Source organism: Semicossyphus pulcher, unplaced genomic scaffold (genome assembly GCF_022749685.1).
Source record: "Semicossyphus pulcher isolate SPU_LCO1_2020_fin unplaced genomic scaffold, fSemPul1.0.p SCAF_10, whole genome shotgun sequence".
Taxonomy (NCBI): domain Eukaryota; kingdom Metazoa; phylum Chordata; class Actinopteri; order Labriformes; family Labridae; genus Semicossyphus; species Semicossyphus pulcher.
The window spans coordinates 19,935,806-19,953,591 of record NW_027211604.1 but is presented as its reverse complement, the minus strand read 5'-3'; the positions used below and the strand labels follow the sequence as shown (position 1 = coordinate 19,953,591).

The 17,786-nt window shown below is 41.7% G+C and overlaps 1 protein-coding gene across 4 annotated transcripts in view; it reads right to left on the bottom strand.

Moving 5' to 3' along the window:
• LOC138597864 (rap guanine nucleotide exchange factor 6-like) overlaps positions 1–17,786 on the bottom strand; it is a 178,053-nt gene that overhangs the window by 122,405 nt on the left and 37,862 nt on the right. For 3 of the 4 annotated variants that reach the window (XM_069669422.1, XM_069669430.1, XM_069669439.1), the window contains exons 2-4: positions 15,925–15,995; positions 15,144–15,200; positions 7,649–7,732 (exon numbers count right to left, since the gene is read on the bottom strand). In XM_069669422.1, coding sequence (XP_069525523.1) covers positions 7,649–7,732; positions 15,144–15,200; positions 15,925–15,995 — 212 coding nt within the window. Of the gene's footprint in view, positions 1–5,149; positions 5,313–7,648; positions 7,733–15,143; positions 15,201–15,924; positions 15,996–17,786 lie in introns of those variants that run through there. The other variant, XM_069669446.1, reaches the window with a different exon arrangement.

Genomic DNA, 17,786 nt, shown 5'->3' with positions numbered 1-17,786 from the left:
GTTATTAATAAAGCAGGAGGAGAGCTCAGGTTTGCTGACTTGTAGGTCTGTATGTACAATATGTGTGTTTTTGTGGTTGCATGAAAAACTAAAACACACCTCAGAGCAGCTTCCAACAAAATAAGAGGAATCCACAACCTCTGAGTAAACAATGCTGTTGTCCTGACTGTACTGAGACCTGATACCTTTCTGTTGTCAGCTGCTGTGAGTCTGTGTGTCACAGAGGAAATAAGACAGACCTCTAAAACCGCACTACAGCCAGAGCTCTAGTCTTACAAAATAAAAGCAGGTTTACAGTTTAATGAGCTTGTCAAACAAACACACTGATATATGCACAGACGATGAGTCACAGCATCACTGTCGAGAGTTTTTTTTACTACTGCACAAAAAAGGAGTTCATTCATAAAGTGCTCACAAAGATGATCTGTTAATCAAAAGGAACAGAAAACAGCATCATATACTCCTTTCCCACCTCAATTTAGCGCATTGACGCAGGTTTTTCAGAGCCGGGAAGACCCGCTTATAGATGCCAATTGAGTCTCTTTTCTGCTGCGTCACCGTCTGACGTCACAAACGTGCCCGAAACAGGGTTAGTAAACAGTGAGGATGTTACGGTGGTTAGGTCTTTATTGTATCTATTACTCATTCAGTCTGTGTATCAAACTCGTCGGCAACATATTTAGAACGATGTTTGAGTGTTGCTCGGACAGAGACAGGCTGAATTTTGTAGCTGAGATGACAAGGAGTCGCAGAAGTTACCAACGGAGCATAGCATCGCGCTGGAAAGGGGGCGGAGATTAGCGTGTCGATACGGGGTTTGTGTTCCAAACAATGCCGATCGGAGCCGAGGCAATAATAACCCGGGTCTACTGCAGAGTCATTTGACCCGGGTCTGGATGCTGATTGTAACCTTTCCCACTAAGCAAGAAAGCTGGGTGTTAGTGGTTATTTTGACCAGTTGGAAACGGCTTTAACGGAGCAAAATAAACATGTAACTCATCCAATTAGAGCAAAACACACCATATAAACCACCACCAGAATATTCTAATCAATTAGGTAAAAGACCACACCATTACTTTAGCGTCTACACAGTTTGTACAACATAAAGTCTATTTCAAATCACTGAAACAATCACATCGTGGACCCTTTACCTTTTTCAAAGGACATGTAGGCCTAAGTTATCTGCTGCTCTAACAGAAACCTTTTTGTCGTACTGGCTGAGTTTCTGTTTAAAATAAGTCGTCTCTCCTCGGAATAGAAAGCTTGAAAGTTCCCAGAGCACTGACGCTGTGTCTGTGCTGGATTTCAGCAGGTGATGATTTCTCTCCCCTCTTTTCCAGCAGAAACAAGTTGTTGGCAGAGGGGAGAACAGGTTCAGCCCCGGTCCAGTGACAGCTGCAGCGCCAGGGGCAATAAAGCATGACAGCCGGCACAGAAACTAAGGCCACACACACTCTCTCTCTCTCACACACACACACACACACTGGGCTGGTGTCAAAATCCTAGAAACCAGCTTTGTGATCAAGAGTGCAGTATATTTATACTAATAAAGGGAGGTGACTAATATTAGAAGAGGCTTTTCATATTTAACATAACATTTTAATCATACTTTTGATGTAATCAAGAATCTAATTCAGCTCACATGTATGCTTTTTTTTAACAGAATGGTTGGAGCAGCAACCCTGGAGCGTTTAATGTCTTTCTAAAAGACACACTGACGAGGAAAGATGCCACTCAAGTAGTTTGTCTACTTATTATCTTTTCTCTTTTAATCTATTTTATTGCTATTTATTATCTTTTCTCTAACTTAGCTTATTTGCTGTCCCTCTGGTCTACTGTTTTGGTGCTAGACATGTAACATTTTGGACGCTGTTTGTGTATTTGTAGATGTTGTTTGTGAGCTTGTGATGGGCTAAGTTCTGAATGAATTGCCCTCCTTGGGATCAATAAAGTTGTCTGAATCTGAATCTTTTACATTCTTCCTCAGCGGCGTAACAAAGCTCCACCGTTATGGCACCTTTGTCATTTTACATTGGACCAAGCAACGGCGGCACAAAGACGCCCCAGTGAGCGTTTTTACATGCGGAAGCCAAACATGCACGAGGTGTAAACACACACACACACAGTGCTGTTCTGCCCTGCCAGCTCTGCAGTTAACACTGACGCCGTTACTACCTCCGATTCCGGCTCAGAGGTGGAACGACTTCGGCCCACCATTCTGCCTCTGTTCGTTCTACATAGAGGACGTAACGTAACAGAGGCGCAATAATCCTGCCTTGAACTGGCAGTGTTTAAGAGGCTAATGAAGATCATTCATGCTTCAGGTACTCGTGAGACATAAAACACAATCCAGGAGGTCAGTTTGAGAAACAAATCCACGTGTTTGAAGGATAATCAGAAAGAAAAACACTGCAAACACATTTAGTACACTCATAGAAAGGATGTTACAACTCACTTACTGAAGCAACACATCCTGAGGTACACGGTGCAAATAGGGCTTTCCCTTTACAAGGTTATCCAAATGAATGAAAAGCCTGAGTTTTCTTTTTATTGCTTTAGCTCTGACTGCAGCCTTGGACTGCAAAGCATCCTCCAACTGAACTCTCTGTGTTTCTGGCAGCAGTAAGAGCTTTACTTTTAAAATGACTATCAATGCAACACTACAAAGTTTACACACAGAATATGAGTCAAGAATAAGTTTGAGAGTTTTTGTGTCACAGATCTAACCAAAACTAAGATCCCTGCCTGTTTGGCACCCATATTTCCATGGATATGATGACCAACAGTAAAGAAAGAAAACCACAGACCACAGTCTAACACACACACGCACACACACAGATTATTCTACTCCTTAGTTCTCCGTCTGGCGTTTCTTCCTCTCAGTTTTAGTGTTTGGTTGGCTAAAACTGACCACTCTGACTCACACACACATTAAAGAAGACTGGAGAGCTGGAAGGCAGTCAGCACAACAGACCACCAACACACACACACACACACACACACACACACACACACACTGCCAGACAAGACTCCGGGGAATGACGTAGTGGGTCATTCGGAAACATTACAATTCATTTACAAAACAACAGAGTGATCAGTTAAGGGGCTCATTCAGACCTCTGTATAACAGTGCAACAGAGCAGCACCAACAGCTGCTGCTTAAGCTCTACACTCAGGGTTGGAGTGTCCTCGTAGCACAAGGAAAAAAGGCACCATTTATAACTAACTGATCATTGATTTATCAAACACTACTGTAGATTATCCAGCTCAAATCTTTACTGTCTTTTAGTGCAGCCGGTTCCAGAGAAACAATGAGGAAATAGCTGAAAGTAAACAGCTTTGTTATAAATGTTTAACTCCTTGAAGCATCAGGGAAGTAAAAACACAGACACATGATCCTTCTACCTGGATAGGTTTGCGATATGGACGCATTATATCCAATCTGAATCAAGCCGAAACTACTTATCAAATCATTTAATCATGATCAGATCCTATTGAGTCTCACTTAGTTTGTCTTACATCCTTTGGAAGCAAAAAACACTCAAGTCAAGGACTCAGTCACTGTAATCACTCCTGTTGGGCAAGGAGCCAGCTATAGCACAGTCTAATTAATGTTATACAACATTAACATGAATTAAACCTAATTAATGTTCACAACCCGTAGCAGCAGCCTGAACATAAGAAGAGATGAAACATTGATTGTCAATTGATACTGATTACTATTTTTATCGTGCCAAGATCTGCTGCACTCCTTTTGACTCACAGCTCACTCACGGTTTCAGAGCGATGATACAGAGTGATGTGTCTTTTCGTTCGGAAACTATCTTTGGAAGAGTACAGGCAGCTCATTTGAGAGCGCGCTTTAACCATAGACTGTATAAAAAGATGGACGACATGTCAGCTCCCTTAAAGTGAAGACAAAACAAATCTATATCGCCCCCTGCTGACTGGCTGCAGTATAGCTCATAAAGCCCGCCTCCTCCATGTTAACAGATGGGACAGGAGTCAAACTATAAAATCAAAATACATGTAAAACAAATGTTTCTGTCATTATAATTACTTCTTATCATGCTGATTTACGTCCAAGTGTTCATTTTTCTGACAAGTTTATTTTTAATAAGTAAACTGATGCTGTAAAAAGGATGATTGACAGCTCTGTTGACAAATCCGGCTCCTGCAGCCGATCTGTTCCAGATGAGCAGAGTAGAGGAAGAACGGTGAGAGGAGACGTAACTAAAACAATCACTGCAGTCGGTGAAGTTTCATATCTGTGAACGTCTGCTTCAGACTAACACAAGAAGCTCGGTTCCACCCGCCGATCTCTACTGCGCAACTCTGGCTCCAAATGACGTCATCGCAAGATGGCAGCGCCTATCACGAAGGGCTATTTTGGCTTCAATTTTATACAATGAGAGTCGATGGAGACGCGTCATCCATCTATTCAGTCACTGGCTTTAACCAAGAGACAAAAGATTCAGTGTAGCTTTTACAGAATTAACAACGAGAAGCTTCCTCATGTTGTCAGATTTGGGTTAATGAATAACGACAAGGAAAGAAAAAAGGGTTGAAAGGGTTTTGTTTGTGTCAGACCTTAATGAATCTGTTGGGAATCAGCTCAAACATAGAATATTTAATCATCTATAATATCAAAGAGGACACATGCAGAGCTTGGTCATTGTTATCCTAACTACATTATTTCCTCTCTCTTCTTGTTTCTGTCTCTCTTCACTTCACAGTGAATCATAAATGTTGAGCCATCAAACAAGCGTTTTAAGGCCGAGCAAAGTTCACATCAGCCTTGCTTAATGTGTTATTGTAAAGTGAAAGAGAGGTGTGTTTCTCTTTAAGATAATCAGTGCAGATAAAAGATGACTACACACAGGAGTTAGTGGTGTGTTGCTCAGAGCTGTGGGGCCCAGCGGTGGTAAAATATCCTGCCACAGCGCCGGGGGGAATTCCTGCCTATCCAGTTGGTTAAACAGTGGCAGGCAGGAAATGGAGCACGCTGAGTTGAAGAATGCGTAGAGAAAGAGAGAGGGAGTTTTGAAAACTGAATTAGCCGGGGAACAAAATAACAACACAGCGACTCTTTGTGAATAAAAAGATGACAAATGAGCGTGAAAGAGGTACTTTATGATAAGATACGAACCAGAATCAGGAGTGTTGGGGTTCCGTTTCTTTGAATTCTTTGTAAGCAAAATGAAATCCAGCATATTATCCACAGAGAGTATAATATTCCAGTAATCCAGGTTTAGATCCAAGTGAGTTTGTTTTATCCTCCAGAGTGAGAGCGGGGTAAAAGTTTCCTCACAAAGCAGAAGTAGGTGACTGTCATGCCTCTTAGTTTCTCTTAAAGTGAGGGAGGAGTGTGTGCTCCCTCCCGCTCTACTCTGTTCTGTCTGTCTGTCTGTTGGCTCCAAGGAGGTGTGTGTGTCAGTGTATGTCTGTGTGTATATGTGTGTGTGTGTGCGTGTGTTTGTAGCCTGCTCATTTCCTGCCTGGATGTGCTTCTGGGCTCCAGGCGGGCAGGCTGCTCAGGAACACATGGCTGGCCACTGTTCTGCCAGGGGTTCCGCATTCCACACACACACACGCACACACGCATACACAAAGCACCCCCCACAAGCTCCCTCTGTGACCCTTTCCACTCCCCTTCCTCCCCTCCTACCCCCTGTGTACTACAACACACAGAAACACACACACACCCTTCAGTGCTTTGCAGGGCACCAACCTTCCCCCCACCAACAACTCTGTTATCAATTGACCCACACTGGAATGACACACACATTCACACACTTACACACACAACCAGTGGTAGCTGCCCTGAGGTTATTGATAATTAGCCAACTACTCCCTGCTGCAGTCGGTCAGTTGGTTCTTTGTGTTGTTGCTGTTGTTGGATAAACTCTCGTTACTTCACACTTCTGTCCATCGGCTACTTAAACACACACAGGCAAATACAAGTATGCAAGAAAATGCTAAGTTGTGTATTAATGAAGTAAAAGTGAGCAGATTTTGTTCACCTGGACAGAGCAAGGTTAGTTGTTTCCTCCTGTTTCCAGTCTTTATGCTAAGCTAAGCTAGATGGCAGCTGGATCCAGCTCATATTGAACTGCATTGTTAAAGTCTCCAGGTAGGATATGTAAACTTAATTGAAGAAGCTTCAATAAATAAGGACTTATCTCAGACTTGGATTGCAGTTGACAATATTTTTTGGTAATAAAATAGATCTTCCATCCATCTATTATCTATACCGCTTATCCTGTTCAGGGTCGCGGGGGGTCATTGGGCGAGAGGCGGGGTACACCCTGGACTGATCGCCAGTCAATCACAGGGTTGAAGACAGACAACCTTTCACGCTCACACCCACACCTATGGGCAATTTAGGGTCACCAATGGACCTAACGAGCATGTCTTTGGACTGTGGGAGGAAGCCAGAGTACCTGGAGGGAGCCCACGCATCCCTGGGGAGAACACGTAAACTCCACACAGAAAGGCCCACGTCATCCGAACCAGGGTCCGAACTAGGAACCTTCTAGCTGTGAGGCAACAGCGCTAACCACTGCGCCACTGTGCAGCCTAAAATAGATCTAAATTAGGGATGCACGGATTGAGAGAATCCGGGCCGATACCAATACCACTGTTTAAAACAACAAATTTGCCAATGCCGATTCCAATGTTTTTTTCAATAACTGTAATTTGTCCTCTTTCACAGTTAAAAACAACAAAAAATAACCCTTTCTCAGTTCAGTTCCCCAGGGTAAATTCACTTTACAACGGTTTTAAGCTCCCAATTTCCACAAAGAGTGAGCCCTCCTGTCAACTCACTTTGGTACTCAGTTTAGCTCCCACAATCTGCTGAGTGAGACCTCCCATCGAGTAGAAACAGTGTTTGGAAAACCCAAACTAAAACTCCTTCAACGCAGTCAGAGTTACACCTGTGCATGCCACCTATTTTGCCGATGGGCCGATGTCTGTCAAGACCACCACCATTGGCTGATTCCAATGTCCAGCCGATGCATTGGTGCATCCCTAATCTAAATCAGTAAAAAAAATGTAAAATCTAAATAATGAACAGACTACCTGGAAAATGTTGTTTAATGTATCAGACAACATGAACACAGTTTCTGTATGTCAGTGTTACAAACAGGCCGAATGGGCAGATGAAGTCTCACACATCCACCTGAGTTAGATTTCTCTTAAAAAGAAAACAGGGGTAAAACCTCACTAGGTCACACTTAAGTTACTGTCACTGTGCCACATTAACCTCTGTTTAAGTCATGCTGAAGGAGATGACACATCAAGTGAGACTCAAATTCCCGCCAAATCACATGTGTCATACAGGTGTGAGTGTCCCCTTGCACATCTTTTCATCCCTGAAAAGTGTGGATCCCTGCTTCCAGCTTTGTGTGTGTCTGTCCCAGAAACACACACACATACACACTCACACCATTTTAACAAGATGAAGATAGGGAAGCTTCAGGTGTAAAGTCAGAAAAATGCCACCTCCTCTCACTAACAATGACACTATCTTGTCTCACCCCCACAATGATGTGATACTCTCATTTTCTCCAAGTGTGTGTGTGTGTGTGTGTGTGCGTGCGTGCGTGTGTGTGTGTGTGTGTGTGTGTTGGTGATGGTTACATACCAGCATCTTGCCAGGTACATGTGCTCCTTAACGAAGACTGATCCGGAAAGCAGGATGTACCAACAGGTAGCGATGCTGTCTGGGCTGGAACAGAGAGAAAGAACACAGTGGTGTGAAACAGTGTCACACTGCAGTCTGTGCCTCATAATACCTCACAGTATAATGTGTGAGAAAGTGTTTATATCTTAGAAGGTAGGTAGGATTTTTTTTATCCTCCTTGTTATGTGTGCTCCCTGATCCATATTTGTATTGAACATCATTTTTACATTGGGACACTTGGTTGCTAATTACCAGTGCCTTTATCTGCCCTTTGCAATTTTGCAGATTTATTGCAGCAAAACAGCAACAAGAAAAACAACATATTTTAAGGTCAGAGATAATAAGAAATAAAAATAATGTCAGACAAGCCTATGAGGGAAAATTCATCACAGGTATTTAATTGCCTGAGACCCAGACGGATCTGTGAGCTCATGTTTTATTTGCTCTTGCAGATGCTTCTGTTCCTCCTGTGCAGACAGATTTCCATCCAACCTTACTGAGGTTGCACCAATCACAACTGTTCATCAATCAATCAAATGTTATTTGTATAGCGCCAAATCATAACAAAAGTTACCTCAAGACACTTTACAAAAAGAGCAGGTCGAGACTGTACTCTTTTTTAAATATGATTTAGAGAGAGACCCAACATGAATCCACCATGAGCAGTACTGAGCAACATTCGGCACGATGACTGATGGAGGAGCTCCATTGATGCATTTTCACAACCAAGTTGGCTGTTGTAAAACAAAAGGTCGGTTTACATTACGTACAAATGGTAAGTGTTGGCTACCAAATCATGCCATGCCAAAGGTGTGTGTTATGTTGAAATAAAACACAAGCTATTGAAATTAGCTGCCTGACCTAGCAGCCTATCGCTCCTACCCATGATTTGTTCCTGTCATTGTTTGTTGTGTCTCGAGATATCCCAGCTGGAAAAATCTGTTCCGTGCAATGTTCTGGTAATGTTTTGAGCGGGAAGTTGTTATTTGGTTCCCAGAATGTTCCCTTTAATAGTAGGAGCACGACTCTGAAAACATATTCAGAAATTGCATGTCCTTTTGTTAACAAATAGGTCTTTTTATTGTCTTTTTTTAACTTCAATGATCTTTTATTGCTTTTATTTCTTTATTTATCTCTTTATTTGTATTGCTTATTGCTCTAACTGATATTATTTCTGTTTTGTCACTTTTATTCTTTTACTTGCTTTTATTCTTGTTGACCTTTGGTGTTTGACCTGAGTTGTTGTTGAAAGTTCTTTAATCTGAGTTCCTGCCTTTGCTTTGTCTGTCAAAGCACTTTGTAAACATTCTGTTTTTAAAGGTGCTACATATAAATAAGGTATTATTATTAAAATCACATTTAAGGAACGTTTTATAAATCACGTTCTGATAGTTGAGGCCGTACAAACATCCTGAAAAGATCATCAGAATGTCACAGTGAGCATGTTCTACCTTTGTTTTTATGTAACATCGAGCAAATGTTTTATAAAAGGCGTTCTGACATCCCAGGCCTTAATAATGTCCTGAAAATATCTTCAGAATGTCGCAGTTAAAATGTTTAAGTTTTAATGTTACAAGAGCTTTATTTGAAATGATAAACATCCTTAAAATGTTCTTTGAATATTAGATTAAAACGTTTTCTTTCAAACGTAATTAGAACTAGAGCCAATGTTATGGGAACGTTCCCGGCTAGCTGGATGTTGGTCTTTACCCGCTGACAACTCCCCTTGCAAATCAAAACGGACTTAGAGGTTCCGCACTAATTAGGCTCTACAAACTAGGTATTCATACATTTGCTGTTGGATTTGCAAGCAAAAAGAATTTAAAAGAAGCCAGGACACTTTGGTGACATTTCATCCACCATTTTATAAAATGTAGCCGTGATGTCTGTGAGAAAATGTAAAGTGCACATCCAAGCTTTGAAAATGTATTCTTAGGATGCCAAGCCCTATAGAGCTGTGATATAATGTGCCATCAGTGCAACGTGCAGAGAATCCATTAAAGACAGGGAGTCATGCTAAAAGGCCTGGAATAACAACACTGAAAGAGTCACGTAATGTCATTCTCATCAACTGCAACATGAAATTCCTTTATCTGAATATAAAACACCGAAACATGGACTGTGTGACTGTGCATGCTGTTTCATGTACACATGCTATCTGGAAACCCTAAACACGCGTCTATTCTCTTCATAACGAGCTGGGTGTTTGAGTGTGCAGCACGCCGAGACACAATCATACATGAGGAAGGCGACCAGAGGAGAACAGACGGTCTGTGTCTGTGAATGTGAATACACAGACTGAGAGCATGGAGTGAGAGATGAGGAGTGTTTGAAGAGCGGAGATAAGAGGTGAGACAGAGTGGGCAGAGCAACACCTTATGGAATGATTGTAATGTTATCACCTCCTACTGCCAGACAAAACATGAGACAGTAGCTTTTTCGGTGATCTATGTAGGCCATCTACTTCTAGATGCCTTGAAAAATGTGGGCGGAGCTTAATCATCTTCACATGTTACTGCAAGGTCAAATCAATAAGTTGTAATCTTTGTGCAAAATGGTCAGTTATTGAGTTATAATGCTGCATATACTGCATCCAGACAGCATGTTTTAACATTCACCTGGGTACAGGTGTCACATTTCGAACAGTTCAGACGTCAGGACAGATTTTATTCCCATTTTTCTTGGGCTGTTATTTATTATTATCTCATGTTGGGATAATGAGTTCAAATTGAATACCTTTTCTACCTGTCTGTTCATTGATGCAACAAACTTGCAGCATCTCAGGTGTAAATGTGGTGTTGCAATGGAGGCAAAGAGAGAGTGTAAATGAGAGAGGGGCCTGATTTCCACCTTTTTCCATTTATTCTCTCACTGGGTATTTCTGAACTATTTTTAAATCTAACTCGCAAACTCAGATTTTATGAGATGACACCCACAGGTATCCACACTGGGACAAAGACGTATATCTCCACTGTATTTTCTTTTAGTCTGACTTCATAATATCTCTGCACGCTATCCATCTCATCTTAAAGTGTATTCTGATCACAACACGAGCCTGGCCATTTCCATAATTGGTTTCAGAGACGTGACGGCAATATGTGCACATATCTGATTTCTATTTTAAGCAACTTATCACTTCAGGTATTAAAGTGTGACTGTAGAATAAATGTTGTATTAAACTGGTGATTTCAGATGTAGCAGCCTGTTGATGAAGTCTCCTTCAAGGAAAGTGTTGCGAACAACCAACGTTGGGCCCATCCTGTCCAACAAATACTACAGCATATTAAAGAGGTGATACATGTTATATTTAGGATGGCAGAGGCTGATCTGTTTGTACGACACAGAAGAAGCATTAGAGGCCATGGCAGAACCTCAGGGCTCATTCAGAGACACCCAGGCATGTCATAGTGCTCAATAGAGGTGCAAAACTCGCTAAATAAATCATAATCGGTTACAAAAAAATCAAGTCAATAATCGTTTTGTAGTCATATATTTTTTCTCCATTTTATCCCTGTGTCATGTCAGCCTCTCATTGTTATTTAAAAAGCCATCATGCTCGTTGCTTTCTGTGTTTTAAAAGTAATCCCCATGGCAACGTTGCAAATTCAGCGATGGCGTCATAGGAACCGCGCACCGGCTGTAGCTAAACAATCGTAGCTAAAAGGTGCTGGTGAAACCACGGCTCATAGTGGCAAAAAAACACTATGCATGGCAGTACTGGGAGTCGGTCACACACTCCAGCTGGCCATCAATGATGGTTTCAAGGCTGTCCCTAACCTACAGCGCATTGGAGCGGCTAGTCGCTAATCGATGCAGGCTCTCCACCTGAAGCAGGATCAGATGGCCCTCCCAAAGCACAGCTTTATCCTGTTGTAAAGCCCTCTGGAACTCAGTTTATGAAATGTTTTTACGCCTTGTTGAACAGAGGTGGGCGGTCGTTGTTGTGCGCTCTGGACGCTCTTTCACCAGCCATAGCAACGAGCGCACATTGGAGCTTCGGAGGGAGGGATATGGATGAAGTCCAGGCAGGTGGCAACAACTGCCATATGTGGCGAGACAGTCTCCCTTTCCATTTCTGCAAGCCACACGCCACTGGGTAAGCAAAGGGGGACTGGACCGCATGGTGAAAAAACAAAAACAAAGTGATAAGCTATGGGACGAGTAATCGCTTTGAGAAATATTGACAGGAAGTGGATTTTTTTCAGCTTTTTGCAATCTAAAGATACCTTCGGGGGTAGGAAATAATGAGCGGGACTTTAAGGGATTCAACAATTATTTTCAAATAACTGACAAATTACACAAAACTGCCAATGATCAATCGTTTTCATTCTCTCTGCCATCCGTCTTCCTTCTTTTGCTCCATCATTTACCTGTGTGTATTCAAAGCAGGCCGACGTGGAAGAAGAAATGAGAGATTAGTTTCTTGTTACACTGTCGGGGTTTAAGTAAGGCCAACGTGATTAACTACTATCGCAGCTTCATCGGAGAGACCTTGATTGCTTTCATATGCTGTCTGGAGTGTGTGTGTGTGTGTGTGTTACCGCTGACTAATTGGACATGGCAGGCGCTTTGTTCAGGGTTAAGGTACTTAAGACTAGCCCCTGGTAGAGAAGCAGAAAGATGTATTGGAGAAGAGAGAGATTTTCAGTGCGTTTGTGTGTTTGTTTGATGGCAAATTAAAGCACGAGAGTGTCTAATGTGATTCCAGCGAGCGTGATAATACATCAACAGTATGTGCAGCTCCTCTCTCATCCTTTCATCGGTCTCTGTCCTCCCTCCATCTCTCACACTTCGCCGGCACTCATCCTTCTTCCACCTTGCTTAAAATTCGGCCTCTCTCCCCTCGCTTCATTTCCTTGTCTCTCCTCCTTCTCGGCATTACCAACCTTTCCTCCGTCTCTCTCTAGCATTTTCACCTTTTGTTTTCTCTCCTCCTCTGCAGTGCTCTCATGCCTTCTCTCTTAATATACATCTTTACATCTCCTATTTAGCATCACTTTATCAACATCACTAGCCTTTCTCTTGACTAGTTTTTCTGCAGCATATTTAGCTTAAATCCATCCCCATCTAACTCATGCATCTTAGATCCATTAATTCACAAACCCTGACAGACAAGGAGAGAGGAAAGCAGACAGGATATCAGCCGATCTGTGGACATTAGCGTCAGCTCAGGATCTGTGTTTTCATCTGGACAACGTTATCTTAAAGTACACCAGCATGGGCTTAAGAAAATATATATCAAAAGCAGGAACACCTCCAGCGGGGGACTTTTTGTTTAAAGTTTTCATCGAGAGCACATGTGGATTTAAAAGCAGTCTTAAAGGGCCAGTTCGCCGATTTTCATCCTCAGTCATGTTATTATGAGGAGCTAATGCCATTATGGTAGGACAAAAAAATGCAATTTCGCTCTGTGCGTTTGGAGGACGCTATCTGCTTCTCCAATGGGCCCTGCCACAGTGCCCATTGGAGAAGCACTTCCTCATTATAGGACGCCCGCCTCTGATGTCATGCCTCGTTCAAAATCATCAGGTTTGAAATATAGACTGCAGACCTCAAGATTTTTTTTAGACGATCCACCGGTATATTCTCGTTGTATTTCGGATTATCTACCGCTCTGAGCCATTGCCTGCAGCGATCAATGTCCTTGACTGGAAAATGGTAGTATTTCACTCCAGCGTCTCTCGCTGGGCTGTTCCTTCCAGAGGGAGGGACGCAATGCATGCTGGATGTTGTAGGAATGTAGAATGGGCGAAACCATGAGCTGTTTGTTCAACTTTCTCCACTGCTATGGCACCAATTTGAAATATTATTGCTTTTATCGATTACAGAGAACACAGAGTATTAGGTTGTTGGTATGTATACAAAATGTGTGTATAAAAGTGGTGCTTGACATAATTATGTGCAAAGAAGTTGTCACCTGGTTTATCAAAAGTTAAGGATATCTGCAAGTTTGACTGGGTGGCAATATATCGTCATCCTGACTCATGCAATACGATTATCGATAGGTTGGCGGTAAATATCGATTACAATTTACAAATATATGGTGCTCTAAACAGATTTCCCTACGATTTTTGACTCACTGTGTCACTTCTTTATGACTCCTCGTGGTGGCGCTTATGACATGAATGAGTGAACGGAAATTAATTGGCCGAAAAAGTTGACAGCAAGATAAAAGAAGAAGAAGACAGCGGGATAATGTTAAAGGAGTTAAGAGATGCATCTGCTAATTTGTTTTGACAGTTGTTCTATAGTTCTGTAAATTTAATTTACAGACTAAAAACACGAACATTGTTTCATCTCAGTTTCTCAAATTCTGTGAAACTGACACCAAATTGCAGAGAATAAATACATCAATCCCGCACTTTACCTTTTTAGGGGCATTTTGTATTCTTCAGTTAATCAAACATCGTGATGTATCGTTATATGATTGTTTTGAAATATATCAATTATCGCAGAATCGTGATATTATCATTATCGTGGGCCCTGTATCGCGTATCATGAGTTACCCTGCGATTCCCATTCCTAAGTTTGACCACAGCCTCGAATTTAACGCCGTTTCAGGCCAATTTAAAGTTATAAATCTGGTGATTTATTGTATTTTGCTCATTGTCAACAATCTAATTTAAAGACCAAAAGTTGAATCAAAGCCTGATATATTATTATTTCTCTGCGCCATCGAGCGCCATTGTTGTCCAAAAACATACTAATGAGCCACACTGACGCCTGACATTTCCCTTCATTAGCATAAACATGTGTACAAAATGCACTGTTTACTCCTGTTAAAAGTTTTGTTTGCTAAAGACAAAAGTGCCCTGCTGTTAATCTTAAATAATTATGTAGCTTTGTGTTGAACTAATTGGATATATTTGTGGCATTTCTTTCAAGATTTGCCTCTTTAAGATGAAAGGCTGGGGAAACAAGAAAGTATTAGGACTCTTTGCTCTGTTTAATAGGATTTGCTGACAACAATTAGAGAACATCACCAACCTTATTCGTCAACACAGTTTTTAAAAGCACAGCAAAAGACAAGACACATTACACTTGCTTAACAGAAACACTAAAATAAAAACGTGATTAACACTTTTTGGCGAGGAGTTGCAAAGTCATCCAAAACTTTCGGATTGCACCTAAACGCCTCAAGAGCTCATTGTAATTCAACGATGCTGATGCGTCCCTGAGAAAGGTTTCCTTTGCTCTAGTGCAGCTGCTTCGAGGCCAAAACTAACAGACTTGTTATTCTAGGCAGCTATGAAATGTTAATGTAAAGGATCGATGATGTGATTATGTGGCGGGACATTCCTGAACAATATTGTGAAACTTCAGCTGGGTAAACACAGGTGATAAAATATAAACAACTCATATTTGAATAAAACAAACTTCCCTCAGCAGATAAAAGAGAGCGAGAGCAGCAGAGCCGAGCAGAGACTTCCTGCTCAGCGTGAGAGTGTGTACTTACTAGAACAGGACGTGGTTAGCCTCATGTCTCTCATACTTGGCCGAGGTACACATCGACCTGAGAGGGAAAAACAAAGATGGTAACTTTTCTCTCCAACATGCATTTCTTGCTCTAACAATCCATCACACCCCAAAAGTTTCCCGAAGAAGGCGACAAGCTCTCCCATTTTAGACATCATCATTAGTGTCTGTCAGCTCAGAGCGTTAAGGTGACCCAAGACTCCTAACACGTCAGCTTTTCTTCAGAAGTTTGCTGTGTGTTTAGTCGATTTATTACAGGAGGACCAGGATTTATAAACACATTTCAAATGGATTTACAGGTGCTGTGAGGTTTGGTAGCCTACTGTGAGGTCTGGCCCATTTTATTATTCATTTAACAAGCGGGAGGAACTTCAGTCGGTCATATTTGTCCCTTAAATCTTTCATAGTAGATTTTATTCCCTTTCAGACTTTAAACTTGTTATTGCTTCTTTGAGAAGCTCAGACCTGCAATTTAGGTTAACACTTACGTTCAGACGTCCTCATTGTCACCTGCTCAACATTTTTACAATTATGGCAAAACATTTCAAACATGCTTGGTATGAACTTTTGATTGTCTTAAGGGCGCCTGATCAGCCCGATAGCATTCGCAGAAGAATTTGAAGCACTCTTAAACCTGTTTGGGTAGGGTGTGACACATATAACAATTCATGCAGAAGTAGGTCTAAAGGCTACTCCAAGGTTCAATTAGGTAACCGGTGCTATGATTGACAAATCAAAACAACAACATAAATATGACTCACCTTAGCTGATGCTCCCGGAGGTGAGAGAGGACGTCCATGTGGTAGAGGTGGCAGTAGATGGTGTGCAGATCCTGCAGGAAGGAAAGACAATGAAGTCAATGTACGTCCCAATATCCAAAGAATAAACTAAATTAGGGTTATTACTAAATTATCTCATATTTCCACATATATTAAAAGGTAAAACACCCTACAAGAAGGGGTGCACACTCATTTTTCTAACAAAATTCACTGCCTTTTCAAACAATATAAGCTACACACAAATGTGCACAATCTGCAAACTCCTGCGAGTGTGCTTATTAGCGAAAAAGTAAAAGCTTTCAAAGATTAGCTCATTGTTTAGAGTGTGTGGAATGTATCAACACGGCGTTAATCACATTTAGTGCAGCGCTGCGACAGAGGCCACTCAGACTGTGCCAAACGCTGCCTATCAAATTGACACCCTCAAACCAGACTGGCAGGCATACCACTTATGTACGCACAAGACAGCAGCGAGACAGGCACAGATATACACAACCGCAGCCTTAAAATAGTACACTATCAGGGCCAGCTGTCAAAACATTAAGAGGCTGACAGAGTGTGTGTGTGTGTGTGTGAAGAGAAGAGCTTCAGCATCTGTAGGATCAAACAAACACAGTTGCTATTGAGGCCACAGGGGGACCTTTAACAGGTGCATGCAGACCAGTTATATGCACAGGCACACATATGCTCTCACACACACAGCACAGGCCAACACAGCATGACTTAGTTATGTTTACGTTAGCAAAGCTCAGTCCAACTCAGAAACTTTAGCCGTTCACAGAATGAGAAGAAGAAGTTAAAGTCTGAAACAGTTAATTATTATAAGATTATAAGCAGAGTGCCTCTTTCGTTGTTGTATTGTTATTTGGTACATAGTGATGCATGGTCTGAAAAGTTTGGGATCTTCTGCTACAGGGTTTAAATACAAGACTTGTAAACAGCAATGGAAAAGAGTTTATAGTAATTCAGTAGGTTAAAGGCATACGTAACCTACTGATAAGTAAGAATAAGTATTATTAGTTAGGAGTTATATGTGGGACTATTTTTGTGGTACAGACCAGAAACTTCCTGCAATCTCACCACTGATTGCCTGGCAGCTGGTCCTAGCCTTTAAAAGAGAACCAGGCCAGCTTCTTACCTCTGTTTCAAGTCCTTATGCTAATGTCACGGCAAACTATCTCCTGATTGGCTGTCCGTTAGGGCTGTCAGGCTAGGGGGGTGGGCCTACCTAGTCGCACGGCCAGTGTCTCATTAAAAGAGTGATTGCCGAAGAAATTGGGGGAAACATGCGAGGGAGCTGCAGTATGAGATGGTCTGTGAGTGCCGCAAGAGAGGACAAGACCGTCAAGTTCCCTGTGTTATTTTCTTGTACTACTGAATGTCCTACTAGTAGGAAGCCATTGCAGCTTTCAAAAAACCAGCATGTTTTTCTGACAAACCTCCCTCTTTAGGCTAAAACCAAAGAGCAGCTGCAGTTTAGCGAGAACACAATAAGAATTGGACAAACTACAACACCCTAATCTGAAACTAATAAATCAGAAAATCCCTCCAGGAGAAATTCACATGTCGCCTTCGTTGGAACGGCACTTCTTCACTACTGGTTTTGTTTGCGCAGTTCTTAAGCAGATTGAGGATTTATTTTTCAGGCACAAATTTGTTTAGAAATATTTCTAACAAATACAGACACACAAAACTTTTATGTGTGCTGTGAGAGCGTGGAACTTAAAGTCTCAGGTTTTAAAGATAAACGCAAATGTACAGCAATGTTATGAAACAGGATATAACGGATTGTGTGTTTAAACAGGTAACAGAAGATATTGTATGTTTTCAGGTTTAAATAATGC